The sequence below is a fragment of the Ornithodoros turicata genome, chromosome 3 (assembly GCF_037126465.1).
Source record: "Ornithodoros turicata isolate Travis chromosome 3, ASM3712646v1, whole genome shotgun sequence".
Lineage (NCBI taxonomy): Eukaryota > Metazoa > Arthropoda > Arachnida > Ixodida > Argasidae > Ornithodoros > Ornithodoros turicata.
The window spans coordinates 17,098,702-17,110,935 of record NC_088203.1 but is presented as its reverse complement, the minus strand read 5'-3'; the positions used below and the strand labels follow the sequence as shown (position 1 = coordinate 17,110,935).

At 48.0% G+C, this 12,234-nt stretch overlaps 1 protein-coding gene across 2 annotated transcripts in view; it reads right to left on the bottom strand.

The window, feature by feature from the left end:
• The window catches only part of LOC135388227 (uncharacterized), a 28,156-nt gene that overhangs the window by 2,877 nt on the left and 13,045 nt on the right, over positions 1-12,234 (bottom strand). The window contains exons 3-8 of one of the 2 annotated variants that reach the window (XM_064617637.1): positions 11,858-11,902; positions 11,749-11,794; positions 10,605-10,696; positions 6,312-7,373; positions 5,988-6,189; positions 1,013-1,172 (exon numbers count right to left, since the gene is read on the bottom strand). In XM_064617637.1, the coding sequence (XP_064473707.1) occupies positions 1,013-1,172; positions 5,988-6,189; positions 6,312-7,373; positions 10,605-10,696; positions 11,749-11,794; positions 11,858-11,902 (1,607 nt within the window). Of the gene's footprint in view, positions 1-1,012; positions 1,173-5,987; positions 6,190-6,311; positions 7,374-10,604; positions 10,697-11,748; positions 11,806-11,857; positions 11,903-12,234 lie in introns of those variants that run through there. The other variant, XM_064617638.1, reaches the window with a different exon arrangement.

Here is a 12,234-nt window from a genome sequence, read left to right as displayed (position 1 = left end):
GGTTAAACGCAGACTTAAGGCCTGTTCCGACATATAGCAGCGCTCTATTATAGCGCTATAGCGCTCTATATAGCGCCGGTTCGCACTTGCAAAGCGGTGCTAACGCTATAATTTAGCGGAAGTTCGGTGGTCGTTTCCGGTCTCTCCTATCATGGCGCCTCCGGAGTTCCACAACATGCGGACGAACAAGTTCGATCGACTGAGTGAACGAAAAATACCAGACATTTTGAATGACAGACTCGTCGGTTCCAATGCGGTCGCCGTGCAGTGAAATGGGGAAGCAAAACAACTCCACGACTTCCTCGACGTCATCGCTGAAGGGCCGCCTCATTGGCCACAAGAATGTAGTGCTAATATTAGCGCTGAAATAGTTGACACGAGCTCAACTTTGAGCGTTTTGGAGCGCTGCGAGGAGGAAAATATCGCCCTATTTTCTAGCGCTTTAGCCTCGGCCTTTAGCGCTCAAAATAGCGCTAGAAAAGTTGAAGAGTTCTCTACTTCGACAAGCGCGCGCTCGACCTCGTCAACTATGCGCTGTCTCAAGCGCTATGTTTTCCTCCTCTCAGTGCTGCGAACCGCTATAAAACAGCGTTGTTTTAGAGCGGTTCGCAGCACTGAGAGGAGGAAAACATAGCCCTCTCTTGTGTAGCGCTGTGTATCAAATCGCTATATGTGGGAACTGGCCTTTACACACTGGTACTTGGCGCTCTCGACAGGAATGTCGAATTAGTCCAAGAGGCAGAAGACAACCATAAGCCCACCCTGACTCAAAAGCAATAAGACGTGTCTACTACTAGTACGTTGGGAATGTGGCACCTTCTCTGCGTGGTGAACACAAGGACTCAAAACGCGATCGCAAATAGCGAGAAAAGTAGGACGGACTAACGGTATCTTCACCTGATCGCTTGAGACCGCCCTTGAGAGACGTGATGCGACATAAAGCTATGTTCTCGGACAACCTAAGAGCCAAAGTGAGACCATGCGAGGGAAATACGGTACGCGACTGACTTGCCTTGACCATGCTGACCACGCCTGAGACCTGTACCATGTCCGTGTAGGGAGAGACCTCCAGTTCCAGGAAGGCATAGCTTCGAACTCTCGCCGCCCATAGCTGTTGAACAATATCTTGACCAGATGGTTTCTGAAGGCTCCTCATGGCCTCATTACGAAACCTGAAAAAGAAAAGACAATGACACACAACACGGTCCATGAAATACGTATGGACGACCACAACGCTCAGCCAGACAGTATACCGTGAACGTTGTAGTAACCGCCATCAGATCGTTGTAAAAATTGTGCACGGTCTTCGTAATCTGAAACCTTTCCACGTGATTTTTCTGACAAGGCTGCCAAATGCCTGTGCCACAGAACAACGCCAGCTCCCCAGATATCAGTACGGGCGCTTGGGTGACGGCAGCTGCGGCTTACGCTTTGTATCTGTTTCAGGGTGCGTTCCAAAACAAACCCTCGAGTCGAGTAGGTCACATGACCGAGTTGTACCATGTGACCACAGAGTACGCGCCCGGTCGAGTAGCTTTGGGAACGCATGGGGGACTCCGACCGAGTTAAGATGGAGGCCGGTGTCATCACCGCTCTCACCTCGCGCGCGTCAGATTTATTTTACAGAGACGACGATAACGACGACTGGAAATGTATTGTGAGCTGTTTTCGGTAATCACCATGCCCCATCGGACATAGTTGAACTCTGTCTTGTCGGCCCAGTGGGCATTTGGCTTTTTCAGCACTTTGTGTATGTAGTTACTTACTGGACAGTTACATTCAGAGATTGCTTGTCTGGTAGTATTTCTTCCAAGACGCTGCAGAATTATTCTTAAGCCCCTCTATTGGAGAATGAAAGGGAAAAGCAGCTGACATTGTCGCCATTTATTTGTTAATTGTTTGTGGGATGGAAGACTTCACGTACCATTAGCTACCCCAAATGCATGAAGTGGGTACATCCCGTTGCATTTGGTAGTCAAACGAAATAAAAAAAGAAAAATGTTAATATCATGACGACAGAAGATGAAAAATACAAAAGGTGGAAGCTGCTGGTTGGAATCCTGGACCTGAGGTAGTGGTGCGGCAGTGGTTTGGGTCATGGAAATGTCCGCGGGGTTCGCAGTCGAATGTGTGCTGACCCAAGCAACAAAATGTACTGAAAGTCGAGTGCAATAGGGGTGGACGGGTAGGTGGAAGGCCTTGAACAGACTGATGAAACTAAAGAACATTGATAAGACACATACCGTCCACCCCTATTGCACTTGACTTTCAGTACATTGTGCTGCTTGGGGAACGGCTGAAATAAAACACGTAATCAGAGCGCGATGAAGCGGTTCTGATAGTACACGTATCGCGAAGCGCGCAGAAGCCTACTGTTTCATTCACCTTGAAAGAAGCCTGAGCTTGGGCGAAAAGACGGGAAATTCGTGACACAGTTCTGTTGTTTGTGTTGTCCCTTCCTTCCACAGCTCAGAATTTATCCAAGTTCCACCCAGGCATTTATCCAACAGCTAGCCTGCGCCTATGGTACATATTTTATATGAAACCTGTTCACACCAACGTACCGACAAACCATCTGACAACTGTGAAGGTGAAGGAAGAAAAGTAAGATTCCATTTAAAATCCCATTTCGGACACACGCACACAAAAGTAATAATAATAATAATGCTAGTCAGTAATAGCCCTTGCTCCTAATATAGTTTTGAACGTTTCACATAGAGCTGTGCCTTTACAAGGACCACGTGGCTACAAGGCAGTGAAACAAATAAACATTGCAGGGCAGCTGTTAGTGAACATATGCTAAAGAGATAATGGAAAAGCGACATACATGAAGACAAAATAGAAAGGCGCACCAGCACACTTTGTCCACGTTGTCCTGGGAAATGTATCCGGCCCAAATGTCTTTGGGCGTTCTCCTGGTCCTCATAAACCATGTCGCGCAATTCGCATCGGAAGAGTGTTGCCATTTTGGTGTCCAGTTGTGTATTGATAACCCGTCGTGGAGGTAGAGGCTTTTCGACAACCACACATGCAGCTGGTTTCGATACCGCGCTTTCGCGGGAAAGAGCAGACGACAAAAGCATGACGTCATTACTCGAGCGAACCTTCCCTGACCGGCCTTCCGAGGAGAGTTGAATCGAGTTAATTAGTTACTCCACCTTGTTTTGGAACGGCGCTTCGGGTAGAGAGCTACTCCCGGGTTGACTCGAGTAGGTTTTGGAACGCACCCTCAAACTTGCAGAACACACCTCTACTTACACATACCGTACGTGTATTCACACGAGCGACATTCCCACAGAAGCGGAAGATGCGAAAAGCGTCGTAGCTTTCTGCTGTCACGTGAGCGCAAGCGCTCAACGTCGTGTCTTCACGTACACTGTTAACCGTGGGGAATATCCTGCTACACAGCCACAAGATATTCCGTAGCAGACGACAGGAAAACACGCTGACGGTGTCGTCTGCTAAGTGTCGTGTGCTAAATGCGCAGTACGCCACTCCCGATATTCCGCACCGTGTGAATGCTCAACGTAACACGGGACGGAACTCCGGCTCTGTGAGCAGTGTTCTCGCTTTTCTTCCACTAGCATATTTCGTGAGGATGTCGCTCGTGCGAATACACGGATAACTATTCCCACATCACATTCACTTTACATTTACAAAAGTGCTATGTAAGCGAGTGTAAAGCGCGGACCCCATAACAAGCGACACGCGACGCGCTGCAGAATTTGTCGCTGTCGCGTCTGGTCATGGCGCGACTTCCTGGTCCATTTGAGCAGCGACATTTCGTCACCGAGAAATGATGTTTTTGGAGAAGCAATGCTTATTTTATTCGAGCTAAGTTGTAAATTGCCATAAATATACCAAAAATAGTATTTCATTCGTCAAAACGAGGGGAAATTGTAATGAAGTAGCTATGTAATATTCGCCGTAACGCAGTGGCGCTGCGGTTGAAGTACCCAACGCCCCGCCCACTTCTTCGTCTGCTAGTTTTGTTGGTTGCCCTCTCCACCCTCTCCCTTGCCCACGCGTTCAGTTCCTGTTTCACGCCGCCAAATCTAGCTGGTTTTGTCAAACAACAGGCAACGAACTCAGCGACATGCTACAAATATCTACTGGGAGTAGATGCAGAAATATTGAGCCGCGACAAAGCTTTTTTGACGCTCGTGTGGCGGCAGTGACGTCGATTTTGTCGCTTCTCGCGTGTATCTGCCGCGTGTCGCTTGTTATGGGATTCGGGCTTAATGGCAGAACGATCAACGAGCATTTGGAAGATGTACTTTTAAGGTGATCCCGGTGGACTCGCTCGATTTTTCATCACATGCCGTTCTTGCTAGGGTGCGCCGCGAGAACGGCGGTGAACGTTCCCCACCCGACGGACGGGCAGACGCTGTGCTCCTGTGGACATACGCGTCCAGACTATACAGGGTGTTTTTTTTTTTTTCCTTTTATTCCTCAGATTTTTTTGTAAAAAAAAAAGACTATGAGAATCGGCTAACTATTTAGAATCGGCTACGCCCGTTCTGATTTACAGATCAGAAGCTCTAGACCTCTGAGAATGTGCACATGGCTAGTTTTTTTTTTAAACGTGAAAAATAAAAATTCCATATTCAATTGCAAATTTCTGTCTCATCTTGCCCCACCTTCCCCTATACACCCCATCCGTTCCCATTATCCATACCCCTACACACCCCTAAACTCGGATCCTCGACCTCCATTTGTTGGAAGCATGTCGAAGCGCCGGAGAGTACGACACAGGAACAGGAAATGAGGGACGTGGACGACAACACCCCTTTGCACATTGCAATAGAAGAATACTTCCGGTCATCGGGAAGCACAAATGCCATCCCAGGGCACGGAGCTCCACGTTTATCTCAATTGTCTAGTTGACCGGACAACGCTCATTTACACCTTGACCTTGGGTAATACCCCCGTCATCGGGAAATTTCTCCTCACGAGGAAATTTTCGAAACCCGAAATGTTCGCGTCCCCCTTAAATTCGCGAAAATGTCCATTAAGGGGACGCGAAATAATAGGACTCTACGGTAACTAAAATGCGCTAATTAACTCTTTAACAGGGTTAAAGCGAGCGAGTCTTCAGAGTGAGAGACAATCGTCGATGAAAGTCATTGCACCTTCAAAAAATCCTGAAGCAAGGGGAAGAGGGTTCAATCCACATCAGAGGGCCACGTGGCTTGGAGTGATGGAGATGATTGGAGCAGGTGTTGATCTGCTGGCGAGATACACCGCTTTGCGGCGCAGATAAGGTTACGGGGCTCAAGGACACGCACTTCTCAGACGCACAGTTTCATTTACGCCTCATTTGAATAGCAATGTTCGGCGATAGGTAATTTAACGCGCGCGCTCACTTCAGGGTTTTTAGAGGGTGGGATGTTTTTCATCGAGGATTGTCTCACACTGAACGCTGGCTTTTATCCTAAGACTCGTTTTAAAGAGTTAATTAGTGCATTTTAGGTAATGAGTCATGTAGAAGCCACGTACTCTCTGCGGGAGGACGTCTGCCTGGCCGCATACTTAACTCAACTGCAAAAACGGCGTCCCTGCCTATCTCTCATAGCTTTTTATAAAAAATTGCAACGAATTAAACAAAGACCCTGTATATCATATATCATGCCGGGATGTGCCATGACTTTGCAGTATATACCTCGTACATCGTATGTACATCGGCACATAGCACAAGCGTAGAAGGAATACCGCTCGACTCCTCCTATGTCCTCTGCGTGTTCAGTAAGGTTATTGCACACAAGGACGAAAATCCAAAAGTGCTGCCAGGTATATGTGCACAGGGAGAAAAAAAGGGGGGGGGAGTGCAGAAAGGAAAGACTGAAGAGGAGCTTTCGCTCGAAACGTCACCCCCCCCCCCCTTTCTTTGCTCCCCTCTCCGGTGCACCAGTTCCCCGCTTTTTTCTCCCTATTGCACACACGGCTGGCAATAAAGACGTTGCCAACGATAGCGATATGTCACCTACTTTTCAGGAATTTGGATAGCATATTTGGTTATCGTTTTCTCTGTGGTCTTCCTTGCGAACGCTGCAGTGCCAATACTCATGGGGTTCAAGAAGGGTGCGTAGTCTTCATTGTTGGAGTCGTACACAAGGACGTCACAGAGGTCAGCTGGAGGAAACTTGTCTTCATCGCCCAGGACGCACAGGAGGGTCTTTGCTGACAAGCCTAAGAAGACATGCCGACATGTATGGTAGTTAAACATCACACGGTACGTCAGAAAGAGAAATGGAATCCCCACGGCAGACTTCTATCAGACTCTTCGTTGAGAGACAGCAACGTATACTTACGAGGCTTCAAAGTTGTGGTGGTAGATATGGTCTGTGACGAAGTTGCAAGGATAGTTATTGGATTATGCTCGGTAACCGTGACCCGTCTAGTTGTTGGCTTTCGGCTGGTAATGGTAACTCGTTTGGTTGTCGACTCGTTTGGTTGTCGACTAGTAAAGGTAACGCGTCTAGTTGTTGTCTTCAGTCTGGTAACGGTGGTTCGTCTAGTTCTTGGCTTTCGGACGCGTCTTGTTCCTGGTTTCCGCCAAGTAACGGTGGCTCGTCTTGTTCTTGGTTTCGGTCTAGTAATGGTAACTTGCCTGGTTGTTGACTTTCGACTAGTAAAGGTAATGAGTCTAGTTGTTGTCTTCGGTCTGGTAACGGTGGTTCGTCTAGTTCTTGGCTTTCGGACGCGTCTTGTTCCTGGTTTCCGCCAAGTAACGGTGGCTCGTCTTGTTCTTGGTTTCGGTCTAGTAATGGTAGCTTGCCTGGTTGTTGACTTTCGACTAGTAAAGGTAACGAGTCTAGTTGTCGGTTTCCGCCTAGTAACGGTGACTCGTCTAGTTGTTGGCTTTCGACTGGTTATGGTAGAGCGCTTAGATAGTGGCTTCCGTCTGGTGACTGTGTCTTGTCTAACGGTCGCATTTTGACTAGTAAAGGTAGCGTGTCTAGCCGTTGATTTCCGTCTGGCAGAGATGGCTCGTCTAGTCGTTCGCCTCCTTCTTGTACGCGCAGAACGCCTAGTTGCTGATTTCCGGCTCGTGTCAACAGCGCTACTAGTGCTAGTCGTATGCTGTTCGGCAAGAGTGTGCCGTGTACTATGCTGTGTAACAGATATAAGTATCGTTGTACTCGTCGTTTGTCCAGTGCTGGGCGTCAGTCCTGTAGTAAGCGTGGTACTTGCAGTTGTTGTTGGTGTTGTTGCTTTCAGAGAAATAGTGTTAGGCACCACTGGCATCGTTTCAGTGTATTCGCGTTCAAAGGCTCTAGGAGGAGCAGAGATCGACACGTAGACCGCCCCTTGCCCTGATTCACTTTCTTGTGCCTCAGAAGTATCGTCGTCATCTCCGCCAGATTTTCTTCCTGTGAAGCGGAACGTTGGATTTGTTTGTATCGAAACTTGAAATCGAACTACTGACTGAATCCTATAAATTAAAATGCACTTCGAATGCATCATAAAAGCTCACGCTGTAAGATTCCACACAACAGGAACCGGTCCACTCGTCACTGGAAGACTCGTCACAGGATAATTGGTCACACCGGCCCTCTGGTACGAGGTCGTTTTGTCACCGGAACACTTGTCAAGGGGGGCGGTTCGTCACCGGAACGCTGGTTGCAAGGTTGACCCCGTTCCAAAGGGAACGCATTTCACCGTGTTTTACCAAAGGGATTAGTCCAGTGCCCGACCCGCACTTCCGCGAACCCGGATTCCGAAGACCGCTGACCGTACAAATTTCACGTCTTTGCTAAGGGCACGGAGAGCATGGAAGTGACGAAAACTCAGCGTGGGGCTCCGTTGCTACTCTACCAGGGATTTTCCTACACAGTTAGTAGAAAGTGCAGTTCTGGTATTTATTGGGTATGTCGAGATCGTGCTATCTGCAAGGCAAAGATAACTACTAACGAGTCCATTAGCGCTGTAGTGCGAGTAACTGGTACTCACACGGAGATATAAAAATGTTAATGAGCGCATTTCCAGGGTTCTAGAGGAGCACTCCAGCGGATCTCGTCTTTGCACTCCTCAGAATATTGCAAGAAATATCCGGTTTCGAGTCCCATGTTGTATAGGCCCGTGCAAGCTCAATAAAACCGCATTTGTCGTTTGTTTTCTTTAAACCGTGTCGTGGCATTAGTTATATTTATTTCAGTTATAGCGTCATGTTTTGATCATAGCTGACAACACTGTGTACTGAATCATTCATACGAATAAAGAAAAGTAAATTTGTAGTTCTAGAGTCAAAATCCACGCCGTGACACGAGTGTTCACCGTGACGATTATTCCGGCGTGACGGCAGTTCCTCGTACGAGATGCCCTGTGACAAACAGATGTGACGAAAAATCATTGCAGTGCATACCAGTCCGAGAGCTTTACGTCGGAGTATATTAGAGGAGCAGCGTACGACACCTCCATAAATTTGTAGCTATGGGATCTCCGAACTTGCTCGCACTGGAGTATCAACTTGTACAGTTAGGCTTCATCATGATAAGTTAGGTTACGATGGGAGTTTCCAAAAGCGTGGAAGTAGTGTCAAGAGTACCGCCCACAGGAGAGTCCGTAGCGCGAGTACAATGCCCACGGAAGACGTGTAGAAACCAGAATGAAGAAATTACTTCCCCTACCACATCCAAGTGGCACTGGGACAGGATGTCGCATCAGAGTAAAGGAGCAATGAGATTGTTAACGGATAAATGAAATCCCCACGTATAAATATTACATTTGCGGCAGCGTCGTATTTTGCAACAACACGCGCTCTTGTACAAGAACGATGATCGTAAAGGGGAACCTGCAGCGCAATCGAGATTGAAGCACACCGTGTATACACACCCTCTAGAATCCTCTCCCCTCTTTCAGAGAACCAGTAAATGAATGAGTCTTGCTGACGTCACTCCCTGACGTGGAGAGTCCGCCGCAAGCAGCGCCGCGCTTTGTCCGCAATTTGTGGAAAGTGAGCGAGGTTGCCAGATTTGGCTACATTCTGGCCGCCGAAATTTGGGCAATGGTGACTTGGCTATTTTCTGGCTATTTTAGTGGATACTTCTTCGCACTATATTTGAGAATTTTGTGCACCTAAATCAGGACAGTTTTCATCGTGCACCACATAATGCCGAAGTACGCACAGTGTGTTCATCCCTGTTTCACTTGATGATTGGTATTCTCTCAGCCGATACAATGTCCTTCGTACTGCTACCGTTTCAGCACTCTCTAAAAGGACCTTCATTCAATACATGATACCTGCACACCACTGGCTACACAATTCGCTACATGCAAGTGAAGGTGGCTAAATTTTGCTACTTTCTCATGGGAACGTTGGCGACTACTCAAGATTTTGATCTGGCAACTCTGGAATTGAGATGCTACAGTGATGCTAGGTCACAAAGACCTGATTACGTCACGCCTGGAGACCGGGTGATGACTCGAGCTGCTCTGCTCATGATGTCTTCTAGAGGGAGTTTTTGCGAATTCAATTGGGCAGTGACAAGGCAACAGTGAAGATATGGTGGCTCTTGGTTGCTTGATGAATGAAGAATTGGGTTTCAAGCAATGCTTATTGTCACTGAAATGGTCCCTGAAAGTCATCTACTGAGGCCGAAATGTCAGACATCTAATGTGTGAATGATGTGGTTCTACACCTTGAGTAATCGCCCTTTTTGTATAATTGCGGATCGTCACCACGGTATCAACAATATCGTCATCACTCGAGATTGTCTATTGAGAATATCGAGTAATGGCGTTAGTGTTGACCGAAGATAGTGCTGAGTGAAGCTCCTTGGAAGCCAGCAATGTCCACCTCTTACAACGCCCCATGATTGTTATCAATTTTAAGGGCTTCGGGCCAGGAAGCCGTGCATCACGCCATCTTTGTGTTGAGAAATGAAGTGACAGAGGGTGGAGCCCAACTGTGATATGGCACACCAAAACGACACAGTCCTCCATGGGGTGAAACCAGTGGCGTAGCCACGGGGGGGGGGGGGGGGGCTCGAGCCCCCCTACCTGCCAAAGACCGATCCACACAAATCGTGCAAATCCGAGGAGAAAATAATATATGCGGGGACCAGTGTGACGATCGCGAAAGTTCTTGCAGTTCATGGCGTCCATCTAAGCAGCACTCTTGAACGGTATTCAAAGTATGAGCTTTTCAAGCTACATCCAATCTTGTGACACGGTCTCATTGGTCATGACAGCCTACAAGTAATCGTATTGCGAATGTCCGAATCAATTCTTTTTTTCATCACCATTGTGCGGTGTGCACAAGTATGTGTGTCTTGTCGCACACAGGATCAGCGGGGAGGGGGGGGGGGCAGGGCGAGTTTTCGTATCGAGCCTCCCCCCCCCCCACACACACACACCTTGGAAGTCTGGCTACGCCACTGGGTGAAGCACAGTACGCTGAGCCTGGCACAAATCGATCCCCGAGATTCCTTCGCAAAATGCTACCGCAAGCAACACTATGAATGCTCTTTACGTTAAGAACAGTAATTGCGCGCTGCCGAAAGACAACGCGAAAGCTGTTATCAAGCAACATTTCTCTAGAACCGCAAGTTCTTCGTACTTGCCTGTCCTACAAATTCTAGGTTTTTCTGAGAAGTTCTTACCCAGAAACAATACGGCAGACAATATTATTCCTCCTATCAGGAGCAACAAGCCGATGACAATCATCCACTTCTTGTTGTCGGACTGCCACGAACTGCACAGAAAGAGGGGTGAAAAATCAGCCTTTCATGGAAGCGTCCATCAAGCGTCCATCATCGGTCTTTGCATCAAGCTATAAAGACGTGTTACTTGGCGTAACATCACTTCGGACACGGTCAAAGAAGGTGACGGTAATGCATTGCTGTTTGATGGCGCATGAGTCGCAAGAAGGGAACTACTGCGGACACATACGGTCGTATTCTTGAAAGGTCCTCTAGTAGACACTCCATTGGAGCTGCTACTGAGACCGACTTTGCGCTTCGTGAATCGAACTCCTCTCGGCATGCCTCAGGAGCAGAGGAAATCCTCCACTCTTTCCTTGAGTACGCCGAGGTAGCTTCGAGGTAGCCTTGGCACGAGATGAGGGCTGGAGTGAAGGACGATTGCTCGAGGGTCTCCTAGCTGGAGGGATCGTCCGGGCCAAGGCTCCATGCCAAGCATTGAAGCTCAATGGCTTTACAAGTGGTGCAGTGCTGCTTTCTTTCACTCACAGGAGCATACGGCCGTATTCTTAAACGATCCTCAACCTGACAGCGAGCCTCAACTCCAGTGGAGTAAGGAAGCGCTCCTCCACTTGAAGAACCATTTCGCGCAGGAAACGGTTTCCTGCGCTCGAGAGGCGTTTGGAGTGAATATCGATTTCTGAAGCACAATGCCGGTCTCGATGATCGTTTAAGAATACATAACTCGGCACACAAGTTAGTGGTCGTGTTCTCCGCCGCTCTTCTCGGTCGATGTCCTTTCATGCCGTGCATTAACGTTTGCTCTCCTTGCTGTCGCTGATGCAGCGAAGTAGGTACGAACGCTATAGCGGTATTTTCTGACACTTCTAAGCTTTAACCTAACCTTCGTAACCTTTTGGAAGCGGTGCGTTCAAGACAAGCCAAAGAAGATGACATATAGGCGGTTTATAATGCTGAAGGCCCTGCTAGGAAACGCAAAAAAGCGTTCGAGATACAAACTAACTGTGAAGTCCCATCTCGCAGCCCGAGTAACTGATGTTAGAAAGCTTTAGCTAGTGAACAGTTCTCATGATACGGCACTTACGAATCGCCTGCTCCAGTTTCTTCTCTAGATGCTGGCGGTGACAGCTCTGCAAAGACACTATTATAATGAATGCTCCCTTTTTTTCTTTTTTGTCTTTACGCAATCTTACCTGACATACTGGTCATATCAGTCTGCGCTGACGTCTCGATCTCTTCTGCAACGCAAAACAGAGATAGTGAGACGAGTTTTCTAGCTCCTGAGCACAGCTGTACACTCGAACAAAACTCGGATTTGGGGGGGGGGGGGGGGGGCGAGGAGGATTCCGCAAAAAAGGGAAGAACAAACGTGCCAATGTTGCGGTATTCCCAACGTTTTGATGGCTAATGATACAAAACCTTATTTACACATATATTCACCAACGCAACCACGGTATCCACAAGCCTGCTGTTTTGTAACCAGCGTGTCAGTTTTGTAACAAGCTTCTTCCAAGATTATTCGCTTCCACCCAGACCCCATACTTGCCTTTGTTCCAGACCAGGACGTGGC